General features: G+C 34.7%; 1 protein-coding gene across 1 annotated transcript in view; it reads right to left on the bottom strand.

Annotated features, from left to right (window-relative positions):
- Positions 1–1986: 1986 nt before the first annotated feature.
- tes (testis derived transcript (3 LIM domains)) overlaps positions 1987–15387 on the bottom strand; it is a 25534-nt gene continuing 12133 nt past the window's right edge. Inside the window, exons 5-7 of the mRNA XM_056451814.1 lie at positions 11691–11906; positions 9807–9965; positions 1987–2486 (exon numbers count right to left, since the gene is read on the bottom strand). Coding sequence (XP_056307789.1) covers positions 2292–2486; positions 9807–9965; positions 11691–11906 — 570 coding nt within the window. The 3' untranslated portion in view covers positions 1987–2291. The remainder of the gene's footprint in view (positions 2487–9806; positions 9966–11690; positions 11907–15387) is intronic.

Genomic DNA, 15387 nt, shown 5'->3' with positions numbered 1-15387 from the left:
TGGATGAATAAAGTTCATCAAAGCTGTCCTAAGACAAGAATGGGTGTTGTTGTTTTTTTTTAGGACAACTTTGATGAAAGCGTTTGATCCACTTCAATGTTGACTACTGTATATCAGATTATCTATTTGACTATGACTCTATCCAACTTTCAATCAATCTACCTATCTGTCCATCTAACTGCCCATCCATCCTTCTATCTATCCATCTGTCCGTTCGCCCATCTGTCTGTCTGTCTGTCTGTCTATCTAAATCTGCATACATCTGTCTATCTTTCTATCTATCCATCCATCTATCTACTATATTTGCATTTGTCCATCAATCCGTCTGTCCGTCCATTTGTATATCTATCTAAATTTGCATACATCGGTCTATCTTTCTATCCATCTACCTATCTATATTTGCATCTGTCTATCCATCCATCCATCCATCCATCTGTCTGTCTGTCTGTCTGTCTATCTATCCATCCGTCCATATGTCCAACTATCTTTGCATTCATCTGACTATCCAACTATCTATTCAACGACTGTATATATCGATCGGACTATCTATTTGACTATGGTTACATTCTTGACCATCTTATTTAATCCATTTGGCTATATGCCCCTTCATAGTGTGCCAACACCATATTATTTTACAATAACATCAGTACACAATGGACCAGTTGAGTTTCCACATGCTTATCTAGGAACATTTTCTCAGCTAAAGGCCAGATAAACATGACCACGAACCATGACCATGAGGAAAGGGGGGTTCTTGCAAAACAAGCGCCTTAATCGAAGGCTAAAAACCACGTTGGACACCAAGCCAGAAACAGGGCCATATTTTGCTATACTGTCATTATAAACACACAAGCACAACAGTTTTAGTGACTACCAAGTGTAATGGATCCCATCACATTTCTGCTGTCACCATTAAACTCCTCCAGGGATTTGGATTTTCGCCCTGGCCTGTCTCGACTCTTCATGTGTGGGACTTGTGTTATTATTTCGCCAAGCAGCAGCAGCAATGCTTGTGCATCTGGATTTTATCACCCGAGGGGAGCTACAAATCAACAGATCATTTCTAGTCGCACCGTTAGCGCTAACGGGGGAAAACAAGCGCTAAGGAGGCAAGCGTCTAAGCAAGAGCGCTTCGTGTTTGGCAGGGAAAGCTCCATGTAAATAAATTCCTGACATTGAAGGAAAGAATTCCCTGCTGGAAATCTCCACCCTTGTGTGGCGTGAGGTGAGGGGAGGTGAAGCTGCCGAGCCCCTCCTGTGACTGCGGACGCTTTCGATTGGAGGAAATGACGGTGTAGTCTTAAGTTCGCAGCCATTAGAGACAATGGAACCGGGCTTCCTTGAATTGTGCAAGGTTTCCACTGCTAAGTGTAAGACAACACAGCAAGGATTAGCTTTTCCCTAATAGTTGAGGCATGGATTGTGAATTTTTCAATGGTGTGAAATGGTCAAGACATTAGCATGAGCGTAACACCTGTCCCTCGAGATTCCAGACCTGTACGTCACAATGAATATTTGGATAGTTCTGACCCTGAACCACAAAAGCAGTCTTCAGGTGCATGAATTTATTCGTGTGAATAGCTAAAAACACATTGTATGGGTGAAAATTATTGATTTTTGTTCAATCATTTATACTATGAGCAATATTCAATTGTTTTAATGTTCAATCATATTCAACCATCTATTAATTTTCAATTGTTTATTCCAAAAGTAATTAAAATATTAAGACGTTTTGTAAATCTCTAACAGTAAATATATCAAAACTCAATTTCTGATGAGTTATATGAATTGCTAAGAACTTCATTTGTTCAATATTTAGATTTTATTTTATGAACCCTCAAATTCCAGCTTGTGAAATAGTTGTATCTTGGCCAAATATTGTCATATCCTACCAAAACTATACAAAAATGTACACTTATGACTGGTTCTGTGTTCTAGGGTCACCGTATGCTTAATATGAAAACCTGAGAAGAATAAAATAAATCATATTACTGCAAAAACATTTATTGGATTACAAAATGAAAGGCACGAAAACAACTATAAAGTGCAATTTTAGACCTAAAAATGGAAAATGTAATATTGATTTTTTTTTTTCAGTAGCCCAAATAAATATTATTGCTTCCTTTTATTAATACAAAATGATTATTATTATTAAGATGCTATCAACACTGACATAAAAATGTATATTGGTCATACTAATTCCTTAATTACTTGACAAAAAGTTAGCATTATAAATTGACTGATTAATTAGATACTGGCATGAGGTGGACTTTCCCCCCAAAAAGTAGACTTCAGGAGGCTGAGATCTTCTTCTTGCACTCGACGGAGCAGATCAACTTGCCCTGCAGAGCCATGAATCTCTGGCCCATCAGGCACTTGGAGCAGCCGGCGCACTGGAAGCACTGCGGCTCTGCGTGCCAGTGATGCTCTCCATACGACACACGTTGAGATTCAGGATCGATGGGTTTCTGACAGGCCACACAACACTGTGAACACAGAAAGAAGTACAGTATTTAAAAAAAAAATGTTAACACTTGTGATTTGACTTTAAAGCACTTTTTGATTACAGGCACAATCAAGCTGGTGCATATATATAAAAAATAATGAATTTAAAATGTATATGCCTCAGATTCTAAATTTTACAGCTAAAGTTGCAGCATCATGAAATATAAATATTATAACAACATACTTTTTGAATTTATATAAAGTATTTAATGTACAACTAGAACGAATTTTGCTGAATGTTTATTTAAAAAAGTGTATATATTATTTTATTTTATATAAAGTCTTAACACTTGTGCACTGTTCAAATCCACTACCGTTTTGTTATGTTAGGGATGAAAACATCCACTAAATTAAACTGCTGTAAAAATGCATCAGATACATTTTTGGCAAAAAATCTGTTCAACCTCCAAAACTCCAAAATTTATTTTTATTACAGGATTTTAACTCTTTAATTGGCAAGTTCACAAATGATGTCACTGATTTGGAGTAAAAAAAAAAAAAAACACACGCACACACACACACGCACACTCGCGCACACACACGCACACACGCACACACATGCACGCACGCACGCACACGCACACGCACACACACACACACACACACACACACACACACACACACACACACACACACACAAAATGAAATATTTTCAATATAAAAAGTAATTGTGGACTGGATTTTTTTTTTAAACCTTATCACAGTCTTGGACTATGAACAATTAGTAACAGCATTGCCTTTGATGCATTGTTAGATTTTCATTCTTTCTCCTTAATTTACTGTTGGTGGCTGTTTTTGCCCCATTGACTTCCGTTATAACCACATATGAAGGGGCATAAATACACAATCTTTGTTTTTATTTTACTCCATGTAGTACCAACAGTAAATTGAAAATCAATCTAAAACATTACATCAAAGGCAATGTTGTTTCACATGTCCAAGACTTTGATAAAAGTACGTCATTACGTCATTTTGTGTGTTATAAAGACAATCAGAGATATCATATATGAATTTGGCAACTAAAGATTTATGTTCTAAACAATTTAGTAGTTTTGACTGAGGTTGATTAACATATTTATGCAAAAAAAAAAAGAAAAAAATATTAATCTGATGCATTTTCACAGCAGTTTATTTTAGTGAATGTTTTTATTCCTAACATAGCAAAAGGATGGTAAATTTGCCCAGAGTGTATCGTTGAGTTCTTTAAAAAATTCAGAGCATTTTCTCAAATTAAGATTTGTCACCAAAAATCATTCTGCTAGCTGAAACACGGAAAAAATGTTGACAAATTAAGACTCAAAATCATCCCAGAGTGGATGAAAACATCCCCAACGCTACATAAGGGTTAATGATGCCTTAAATGTGTGTGTGTGTGTGTGATTTAAAAGTATATTAAAATGATGTTTATTTTGTATATAAATTATTAGACATAATATATACACTGAGACTGCAGCTCTGCACAAGACGTTTGGCCAGCGGAGAAATTAAAATGGTCGTGCCCAACTGAGCCTGGTTTCTCTCAAGGTTTTTTTTCTTCACTTCCGCCATTTAGTGAAGTTTTTTTTTCCCTCTCCGCTGTCGCCACTGGCTTGCATGGTTCAGGATCTGTAGAGCTACGCATCGTTGGATTTGCCCTTCAATATTTGGACTCTCAGTAGTGATTATTAAACCACACTGAACTGAGCTAAACTGAACTGAACTTAAACACTGAAAACTGAACTGACACTGTTCCTATTTACTGTGACCTTTTATGTGAAGCTTCTTTGACACAATCTACATTGTATAAGCGCTATACAAATAAAGGTGAATTGAATATAAAGCATTTCTGTATGCGCATAATATTCTCAATTTATTTAGACTAAATGTTTGATCTATTATTTTAACACATTTTTATTTTGAAACAATATATATATATATATATATATATATATATATATATATATATATATATATATATATATATATTATACATATTCACGACTTTTAAAGGGCACCTATGGTAAAAAAAATCTACTTTTCAAGCTGTTTGGACAGACATATGTGCATGTATGGTGTATAGACCGTCATATTGGGGTGATATAAGCACACCCAGTGCTTTTTTTTTCTTCAATTTAACAACATAAAAACGGTGGACCAATTGGAGCGGTTTTCAGACCGACCGCAACTTTACATAGGAGAGCGATCCCCCCACCCACCAATATTGATTGACAGTGCGTCATCATATCTTCAGTTTGTGGATTCACGTCCGCCATTTTCAGCGTGAGTCGAAGCGATATCACTAAAGGAACACCCTAGCTCTATTTTTAGATGCAAGGCTCATTGGGCTCAACACAAGAGCAATATTCTCCACATTATCGCTCTAATCGGAATTATTAGTTGTATCTTTAGGTAGGTTTGCAAACATGTGTACTTCTCATTGAGTCTACCTTATACTTCAGCCGTTTGCATTTCTCGTGATCCCAGAAGCTCCCTGTGATCTTAACTAGCATGCGTTTTAGAATTCTAAACATAGGTTTCTATCAGGGTACACTCAATTCGACAGCTGGGCGCCGCTGACCGCTGCAGAAACCTATGTTTAGAATTCAAAAATGCGTGGCGCGATGATTCGGGACACGTCATGTATCTGCCACGCCACAGAGAGTGTCTGGTGTGCCGTGTCGCGGCTTCGAGCGCCGCATCCGGTGCCTCAGTCAAAGTTAATTCAGTGTGCGTGGTTATTAGTTTCTGTGTACAAGCTCAGCACTTGAAACTAGCACAAAGTTGGCTGTAAAACTGTACAAAGACACAAATGATTTTGTACTCTCTGCTTGGTCTGTGTCCGAGTCGTACATCTACGACTGAATGCGGATCCTCTCCTTCTCTCAGTCTGCCTGTCTGTGTTGCAAACACAGAGCGGGTGAGCTCATGGCCCCGCCCCCTTGTTATGTTGGGCGGGAAGCCGAAACTAGTCTACATGTGAAACAACACACCCATAAATCAGCGAACTGTGGACACGCCCCCAACATGACACTTTTTAACACATTATAATAAGAAAATCTGAATTGTGTTTTAAACTGAACCTAAACTGGCACACTCAGAAGAACCATAATATTAATATTAAATCATTAAAAAGAGGTAAACTATGTGCCCTTTAATGCATACTATGACTTTGAGGAAGGCATCCCAGAATACACCACAATAATAATAATTAGATAATCCTTAAGACAAAAGCATAATTAATGATCAATGTTGGGTAAGTCACTACAAAAATGACCAATTACATCCTTAAAAATTGCATTTAAGTTCATTTTTAAACAAGTATTATTATTATTTTATTTAATTTTAATAATAATTTTCAGTTCACTTTTTTTCTTCTTTCAGTTTTACTTTTCTTTTAAAAACGTAAACGTAAAATTGTATTTAAGTTACTTTATAATTATTATGTCTGAAAAGTAACTATTATTAAAATTGAAGAAAAATGATTGATACTTTTTCAGCAGAAAAATAATTACTTATACTAACTAGTTACTTTGTAGCTAATTTCACCGCTTTTAATGATTCATATTATTATAAAAATAATTCTTATACAATAGTGTAATGATAATAATAATAATAGTGTAGTGTGTAATGATAATATTAATATAAAAACAAAATAAATACAGAAAACAAGAATAATCTACTGTATTGAATGCCTGAAGTGTGCTGTCTCTTTAAAGGATGAGTAATAGAGATGTGTGTGCTGTAGGACACTGATATCACAGCACTCTGATTATCATGTCAGTGTCACTTCCATAATCCCCTTCACCTGGTGCTGAACCAAACACATGGTGAGCCTGTGAGCTTTAATAGCTGCGGCTTAGCAGGAATTCACTTCCATTTATGCGTGACATGAATGATACTTGGACAATGTGAGGAGCTGTAAAAACCAGCTGCTAAATCTCTGGCATTGGTGCACAGACATGATGAAATACGGTGGCCGAGAGAGCTTAACATGCTGCGATTTAAGAAAACGCACGCAATTACAAAAACGTATTTAAAAAAATGAAGCAAATTAAAATAAGATCTTCATCCGTTTCACAGGACACGTGCTGCAAATCCTCACAATGCAAACACATTAAGGCGTGCTGCATTTTCATACAATGCAAACAAATGAATGAAACGTGCTGCAATTTCTCACAGCGCAAACAATTTACAAAAGCACGCTGCATTTTCTCACAATACTTTCAAAAACAATGGAACACAATGTTTCAAGGGGAGCCAAAAACGTGACGGACGCCGATGTGCCGTGACTAATGCACAGTGAAGTTGTAGGTGATCTTTGAAAGGTGAATTTTTTGTTTGTTTATTTTAACATTCTGATTCTCTTGTCCCTTGTCCATAACCGAAATAGCCGGGTCCGTCACATTTTAGCGCCACATTGAAACATTTTCGTAGTGTTCCGTGCTATTAGTTATATTGTGTTTGCGTTGTGAGAAAATGTGGCACGTTTTCTTATGTGTATGCATTGTGAGGATTTGCAGCACATGTGCTGTCATATGGATGAATCTTTTCTTTATGTACTCCCGTTTTTTGTAATTGCATGTGTTTTCTGGAATTGCAGCACGTTAAGCTCTTTCGGCCACCGTAATCAAACCATCTTTAAAATCTTTCTGATTGAACAATCTCTTATTGTTCTTTGCAGATGCTGACCAATTTAATGCAAATAAACTACATATTTTAAAATAACACAATTAGCATTTACGCAGCAGCTAAATGTGCATATTAAATGTAAACTTTGTGTTATGACTCCTTGTATTTATGACGTTATATCTCATTTTTATATCGTCACTATGACCATATGACCATTTTTAAAGCTTTTTCCCAATATGACCTTTTATCTCATATGTATATGATCACAAGTTTCTATACATTTCTTTTTTTTTTTTACATCAAAATAGAACTCTTGTGTATTGACTTCATGAGATTTGACATCACATCTTATGACAATTTTTTTTCACAAAATGACATCTTCAGGGTATATACAGGAATAAGAGAATGAAATTTAATACCTTTTAAGTCTTTAAGACTCTTTCCATACATTTTAAGACCTCATCGCCAACATTTTAACTTACAGTATATTTACTAAATACTGATGGTAAGAAACTAAATCCTAAGCTAAAACATTATTCATATACTAAATAAAATGCTAATTCAGGAGGTGGCGTCTATAGAACAGCAGGAATAACAGTGTTTCCGTGGTTGCTGGAGTAAACAAATCAGCGTGACGTCAAATCTAGCAGAATTTTATTGATTTCTGTACATCCCAATATTCAACAATTAAAATCAGGCAAACTTTAGCATACTGATACGAAATGTAATACCTTGTGAAGTAGGATTTAAGACTTTTTAAATACTTTTTAAGGGCCTTACATTTCTCTAAATGGATTGATCAACTTTTATTACCTTTTTAAGACCCCGTGGACACCCTGTTCTTGTAATAATAGTTTGATAAAGGTGTTTATATTTCTGTACTGCACTTCAATAATGTGACTGGAATCGGCATACTCCACGTCTTAATTCGATTTCTGTTTAGTTCGATTATGACTTTAGTCTGATTAAGGTAATCAAAAATCCAACTCTTAATCAGAGTGTTGTCTTAATTGTATTAAAATCGGATTATTGGTGTCCATGTTAACGTACTCAATGACTCTACGTAACTTTTGCATGACTAATTTGTACTCATTTCTCACTGCATGACATCATATCTCGTAAATATGATTTATTTCTTACATTTCTGATGTTATTTCTCTATGCAGCTATTTTGTTAAGATGACGTCCTGTATTTATGACATTACATATCACTTTTACAATTTCACATTTTCAGGCTGAAGAGCAGGTGAGACTGTGCAAGACTTTGGATCTTTACATGTTAAAAATTCCCAAACACTTTCGGTTTTTAAGTCTAGCTTAGAAAGCCATCTTTATAGTTTGCCATTTAACACAATGAGAGAGCTGTTCTTTAATCTTATCTTATTTTAATCACTATTTTTATTCCATCTAATTATATTTCAGAATGTTTTATTATTGTTTAGATTTTATTGAACTCACACCTTTACAGCACTTTGGTGAACAACTGTTACTCCTAAAAAAAGTGCTTTATAAATAAACTTTAACAATTTTATCAATTCTGTGTTACGTTCCTGTACATTCCTGTGTGGCGTGATTATTATTATTTTTCCTCGCTAGTCTCCTCCCCCCCCCCCCCTCTCTGTGCTCGCTCACTCTCTCCCTCTCTCCCACTTCCATCAATACAGTGGCTCCGATTGGCCACTGCTGCCCAGCTGTTTGCGGTGTTCCCCCTGACGTCACCCACGGCCTCCAATCCAGCCGCTGCCACCGTGGCATAAAAGTGGTGACAGGACGCTACTAGAGAGGCCCTTGAATTTCTGTGTTATGTTGTGTGTCAGTGAAATTTGCTGTCCGTTTAATGTGTGTTACAATTTGGTATACGTCCGTTGTTATTTGTCTGTTCTCCATTTGTCTGCCGTCAGTGTTATGCGCATCTGAGGTTGGAGAGTGGGACAGATAAGAATGTCGCGCGACATACATTGTGCACACGTAGTTTTAGAAATTCACTGTTGTTAGACACACTAGGCAAGGGGCGTGCTCCACCCACTGTACTTTTGTTTTCTCGTCGTATTTATTAGAGTAGGTTAGGTAGTGCGTAATAGACGCGAAGATTTCTTTTCAATAACTACTGTATTTTTTCTTTTGGATAGTTAGGGTAGATGTTGGGCCAATAGATTGTTTTGTTTTATTTATTTCTATTGTTTGGACGCCGCCCGCGTCTCATCTCTCCAACTCTCCCATCTATCTGTTCAAACATCTTGTGTCCCATTTGTTGTCTGTAGTTTCAATATATTCTTGTAAATATTAAATGTTCTTACTATATACATATTTTTGCATTTGTTATTATCACTATCTTTGTAAATAAACTCACTTTTTATTGCATTTAGTTAGCCTTGGTATTTTGTTCCTCACTTGTTGATATTGTGTGTTTGCTTATGTGTTTCACCCAAAATTAATTCCCCTTTACTCATCATCTTTAAAAACGTAACATCTGTCTCACAAAAACAAAATAATATACATAAAACTAAACCCAACACTGTTTTTTACCGAAATTGGCTAAGCTTTTAAAACCACATGTGCACTGTTTGTTAAGTTGTACATCAAAATGAGTAGAGAGGTAGAGAGGTAGGTAGAGAGAGAGAGAGAGAGAGAGAGAGAGAGAGAGAGAAAGAGAGAGAGAGAGCAAGCAAAAGTAGGGGATTTGTCCTCTTTACCACAGCATGGTTCTTCATGTAGCAGGGTTTGCAAACAGGCTTCTCCTTCTCCATGACGTAGGTTTCTCCAGCCAACACACAGTCGCAGTCAAAACAGCAGAAGTGCTTCAGGTGCCAATTCTGGCCCTCGGCTTGAGTGTATTCATTACTGAAGATGAGCTGGAGACCACACACGCACACACACAAAAGCATTTTGACTTCAGTCTTGCGTTTGAGCCACAGGGTATGCTAAACAATTTAAAAACATTTGACAAAATTGGTGAGGTCTAAACGTTTAGGAGACTAGAAAATGTAGCGTGCCATACACCACTCACACTATACAAAGTACAAGTATATAAAATTCTGGAGAGATGTGCAAAAAAAATAATAAAAAAATAAAAAACAATTAAGATGTGTACGTGAAAACATCAATTCATAATGAAATGGAACAATTTTAAACAGTCATTTTTAAATAAACAAAAAAAATTTAGCACAAAAATATCACATAATTAAAAAGAAACAGAACACAACACAAAGTTCTCCAATGCATGTGTTCCCTCTATTTTGGTTTGATATAATTTGTGTATACACACCAATATTTACACCGTTTCTTTGATTATGTGATGTTTTTTTTATTCATTGTCTGCTGTATTTTCTTGTGCGATGTAGGATAATAATGAATTTCTGACATTTATTATGAGTACAATGATATATCTTGGTTGAGATCAAGGTCGTGAAATTAATTGCACGCCTTAGAATATTCAACAGCCAATCAGAATCAAGTATTCAACATAACGTATCATGAGTCAGTTTAAAGCTATTTCCCTTAAGACAAAATCAAACTGCGAGGAACAAACACAATACAGCGCATTCAAAAAGCACATTAAAAAGTAAGATTGCAAGGTTTTACCAAATCTTATTGACAAATACCAAAATTAGTTGATTAACTGCCTATTTTTAAGATGATACAACATTACAAGCTCGTTTATAAAGAGTTATGCATGCATTATACTGCATAAAAACACCAATATGCTATGAGTCTGTTGAACGCTTGATTCTGATTGGCTGATATATAAAGGGGTGTCGTTATTTTCAGATAAATGCACAACTAAAGTATTTTAAGACAGATCTTGAGCCATAACTGTTCCATTCCACATCATTATGCTTAATGATTTCAGATATTCCACGCTCTTGAAATTCTTGATTCTGATTGGCTGGAAGATAGGTAGTTCCAGTAAGTTACATGCGCGCACACACATACACACTCTTGCACGCACCTTTAGGTGTGATAACCATAGTATAAACAGAATAATTGACTCTGGACCATTAAATTATTAAAAATTGTACAGCAATATGAAACAATGTGCAATAACCACCTCGGATCTCCATAATTGTTTTAATACTTTAATTCGTTATACCTTATATTCCTTATACACACTACAAAAAAAAAAAAGAAATTCTTACTTAAAATTTATGTTTTATCTAAAAAAAAAACAAAAAAGTATAGTATTCTCTAGACAAGTTGTTGTAAGAAATAATAAGTCAAAATGAAGTGAGTTTTTCCTAAAAACAAGCTAAATAATCAGTAATAATAGAGTAAGTAAAATGTTTTGACAAAAATTCTTTGCTTGCACTGGCAGATTATTTAGCTTGTTTTAAGGAAAAACTCACTTCATTTTCACTTATTATTTCTTAAAATAAGACAAAAGTGTTTTGCTTGTCTGGAAAATGCTTCTTGAATTAAGAATTTTTAGATATTTGGACAAAAAAATAAGCATTATTTTAAAAAAGAAAAGCATTTTTTGCAGTGCAGGCTTCATAGAAAGTTTACATTAATTCGACTAATGTTTTCGTAATTGGATATTATTTGTAGCTATTATTTATAACCATTTTGCTTCCACTGACCTCATCACAGCCTCCACATCTCGGTTTTTCACTGTCTCCATAATGACGGCCACAGTAAAGCTGACCCTTCTTCCAGAAATAGATCATGTCCACCAGAAGCTCAGTGCAGGTGCAGCACACAAAACACGCCGGGTGCCAGAGTTGATCATAACCGGCCCTCTCGGCAAACACCGCAGGCTCACCCTTCTTCATGGGCTTCTGGCACTGGTGGCAGGACTGAGAGTAGAAACATCAGCGGATGATGAAAGAGAAAAACGATTTGGTGCAGGTTAATTTTAATGAACATGATCAGAGGAGGGTCACTTTAGCATTTCCTCACCCCTGGGTTCACTGTTGCACAAAAATGTTGTCCCAACACAAAACCATTAACTTTTGTAAAGTTTTTCCTTCACAAATTTAAGTGGATTGAAGATAAGAGAAAGAAGCTGTCCCCAAGGAATCTCAAGAATTGTGTTGTTTTCGGTCATTTTAAATAAGCAGCAAAACTTATTTTTTGGAGTGGACTGGAAATATGCTGCAAAGTTTAAGGAATAAACACATGATTAAAATATCTTTACATCTCACAGAGCAGCTATTTCCCAAAATGATGGCTTTGTATCTTTTTGAATTTAAATATAACATCTTTTTAACTTTAATTCTCAAAACTTGACTTTTAATTGTATAATTATGAATTTTCATACTTTTAATATTTAAATGTATTTCTTTATTAAAATATTTATTATATATGATTATATTTCTTGTATTTTTTTATCTCAAATTATTTCTTCTTCATTAATCACTTGTCTAATTTTTTACATTTCATTTTCATCATTTTATTTCTCACAATATGAAAATACTATTTTATTTCCCATATTTTAACTTGCAGAATATGCTTTTATGTCCTGTAGCCTGTAATGTATGAATTCTTTATTGTGATGGATCTCAGTTACAACTTTGTTAAATCAGATAATGTCATATTTGCCCATTTTTTCACAACATGGCTTTATATGTCATTTAATTATGACTATTTTTTGACATCTTACGTTCCTATAAGTTCCTATAAGTCATATCTTTATTTCTCACAATACAATTTTTATTTATGCTCTTATATAAAAGCATTTTCACAAGATAACTTCTCTAAGAAATCTAATTTTCATAACTTAATTTCTCATATTATTATTTTTGATGACTTCTATAAACAGTTGAAGTCAAAATTATTATCCCTCCTGTGAATTTATTTTTCAATTATTTCCCAAATGATGTTTAACAGAGCAAAGAAATTTTCACAGTAATTCCTATAATATTTTTCTTTATGGAGAAAGTCTTATTTGTTTTATTTTGGCTAGTATCAATTTTTAAAAACCATTTTAAGGTCAAAATTATTAGCCCCCTTAGGCAAAAGTTTTATTTGATTGTCACCAGAACAAACCATCCTCATACAATGACTTGCCTAATTCCCCTAACTTAACTTTTTAACCTAATTAACTTAGTTAAGCCTTTAAATCCTTTAAAAATACATAGTAAAATATTATTTACTGTCATCATGGCAAAGATAAAAGAATCAGTTATTAAAGATAAGTTATTAAATCTATGTTTAGAAATGTGTTAAAAAAATCTTCTTTCTGTTAAACAGAAATTTAGGAAAAAATATACAGGGGGGCTAATAATTCAGGGGGGATAATTATTCTGACTTCAACTGTATATAAATATATATATCTCACAATTCATTCATTCATTCATTCATTTTCTTTTCGGCTTAGTCCCTTTATTAATCTGGGGTCGCCACAGTGGAATGAACCACCAACTTATCCAGCATTTGTTTTATGCAGCGGATACCCTTCCAGCTGCAACCCATCACTGGGAAACACATACACACGTATTCACACACACATAAACTACGGTCAATTTAGCCTACCCAATTCACCTGTACCGCATGTCTTTGGACTGTGGGAGAAACCAGAGCACCCGGAGGAAACCCACGCGAACGCAGGGAGAACATGCAAACTCCACACAGAAACGCCAACTGACCCAGCCAAGGCTCGAACCAGCGACCTTCTTGCTGTAAGGCGACAGCACTGCCTAGTGCGCCACTGTGTTGCCCCATATCTCACATTTATCACAACATATTTTCCTTAATTCTAAATATTATGACTGTAACTGTTATGATTTATATCTCGCAGCATGGAATACGTGATTGGTAAACCACAGCTGAGAGCATAATGAATGAATATCAACATAATTTAGGTTCATTCATTTATTTTTTTTAATGTTACTGTTTGAATTGAGAAACACAGATAGCTAATTCTACCTCGTATATGGTGTCATTCTGCACTTGACAAATGTGATTGTCATGAATGTTTATTCTGTGGTAAAAGACTGTTTAAATTCTCCTTTTGTTTTACAGAGAAAAACACAACTTCATACGGGCTTGGGAACAACATGTGGGTGAGAAAACAATGACACAATGTTCATTTTTAAAGGAGCGTTCTCTTTAAAATTGGGGCTAAACATTAGGCTAATGGCATACATGTGTTTCCATCAGGAGATTTTCAAATGCTTACAATAGATTTTTTTGGAAAAATCCACCCGAGCTTGAACATAACCACAGGGACTGAGTGTGGTAATTTATGAAAGATCTCTGGAAGAACATAACGTTCATTCCTGCAGCCTGACTAACACAGGCTTGGCAGAAGCTGAACTGCTCTTATGTTAATCAAGTGAATCCGGAGATAAGCTGGAGAACATTTGTAACTCCCCTGCTGGAAACACACAGCTCTAAACAGGATTTTTGCATTAATAAATGGTGACATTTAAACCACTATAAATAAAAGTGAGAGTCATTTAGATATAATGCGATAATGGGAATGTAAAGGTTAATTTGAATTTTAAAGGTTCATTTGAATGTAATAATGAAAAAAATGGTCTGTTTAAAATGGTTCAATATGTTGGGCTGAAGCTTTTTAGTTTGTTTTAAAGGGACAGATCACCCAAAAATTAAAGATTGATCCAAAGTTACTCTTTTTCCTTCAGTAGAACATTAAAATTGCTTTGTTGATGGTTTTTCTTACCATTTTTTTTTCAGTTTTATCTATAATTTTCTGCATATTTTTTCACACTAAATGGTTATAAGAGAAATATTTAAGGAATTATATGCAAAATCTTTAATTTAATTGATCTTACTCAGAGGGAAAATGTGCTTTATGCATTATAAAGATTAAAGCATGAAAATTGGTGCTTGGTATCGGCCGATCACCATGACAAGGAATCAGTACTCAGTATCGGCTGCAAAAATCCTGATCGAAGCAACCCTAGTCACTACCTTTATACGTTTAAAGAAACAACAAATAGTTTTACATTAAAAATGTACATTATTATAAAACCTTAATTCTATTTTTTTAATAATTTGTTACTATTTACACCTGAATGTGAAAATGGGATTGACTTGTTGAAATGTGATAAACTTTTTTTTTACTTTCACTTTTGTCTATTACTGTACACTGTAAAAAAAACTGGGATCCACATAATTGATTTATGTTGGGAAAACAAAGGAATTAAGTTGACTTATCAGTTTTTACAAATTTAAGTGGATTGAACATAAAACACTTAGGTTGTCCTCAAAAAGTATATTGAATTGTGTTGATTCAGCTCAATTTAAACAAGTAGCTTGAATAAACAGCAAATGCCATTTTTGAGTGTATTTGTTTTCTGTTATTGTGCT

The sequence above is a fragment of the Danio aesculapii genome, chromosome 25 (assembly GCF_903798145.1).
Source record: "Danio aesculapii chromosome 25, fDanAes4.1, whole genome shotgun sequence".
Taxonomy (NCBI): domain Eukaryota; kingdom Metazoa; phylum Chordata; class Actinopteri; order Cypriniformes; family Danionidae; genus Danio; species Danio aesculapii.
The sequence above is the reverse complement of the archived record's forward strand: the minus strand, read 5'-3'. Positions and strand labels throughout refer to the sequence as shown.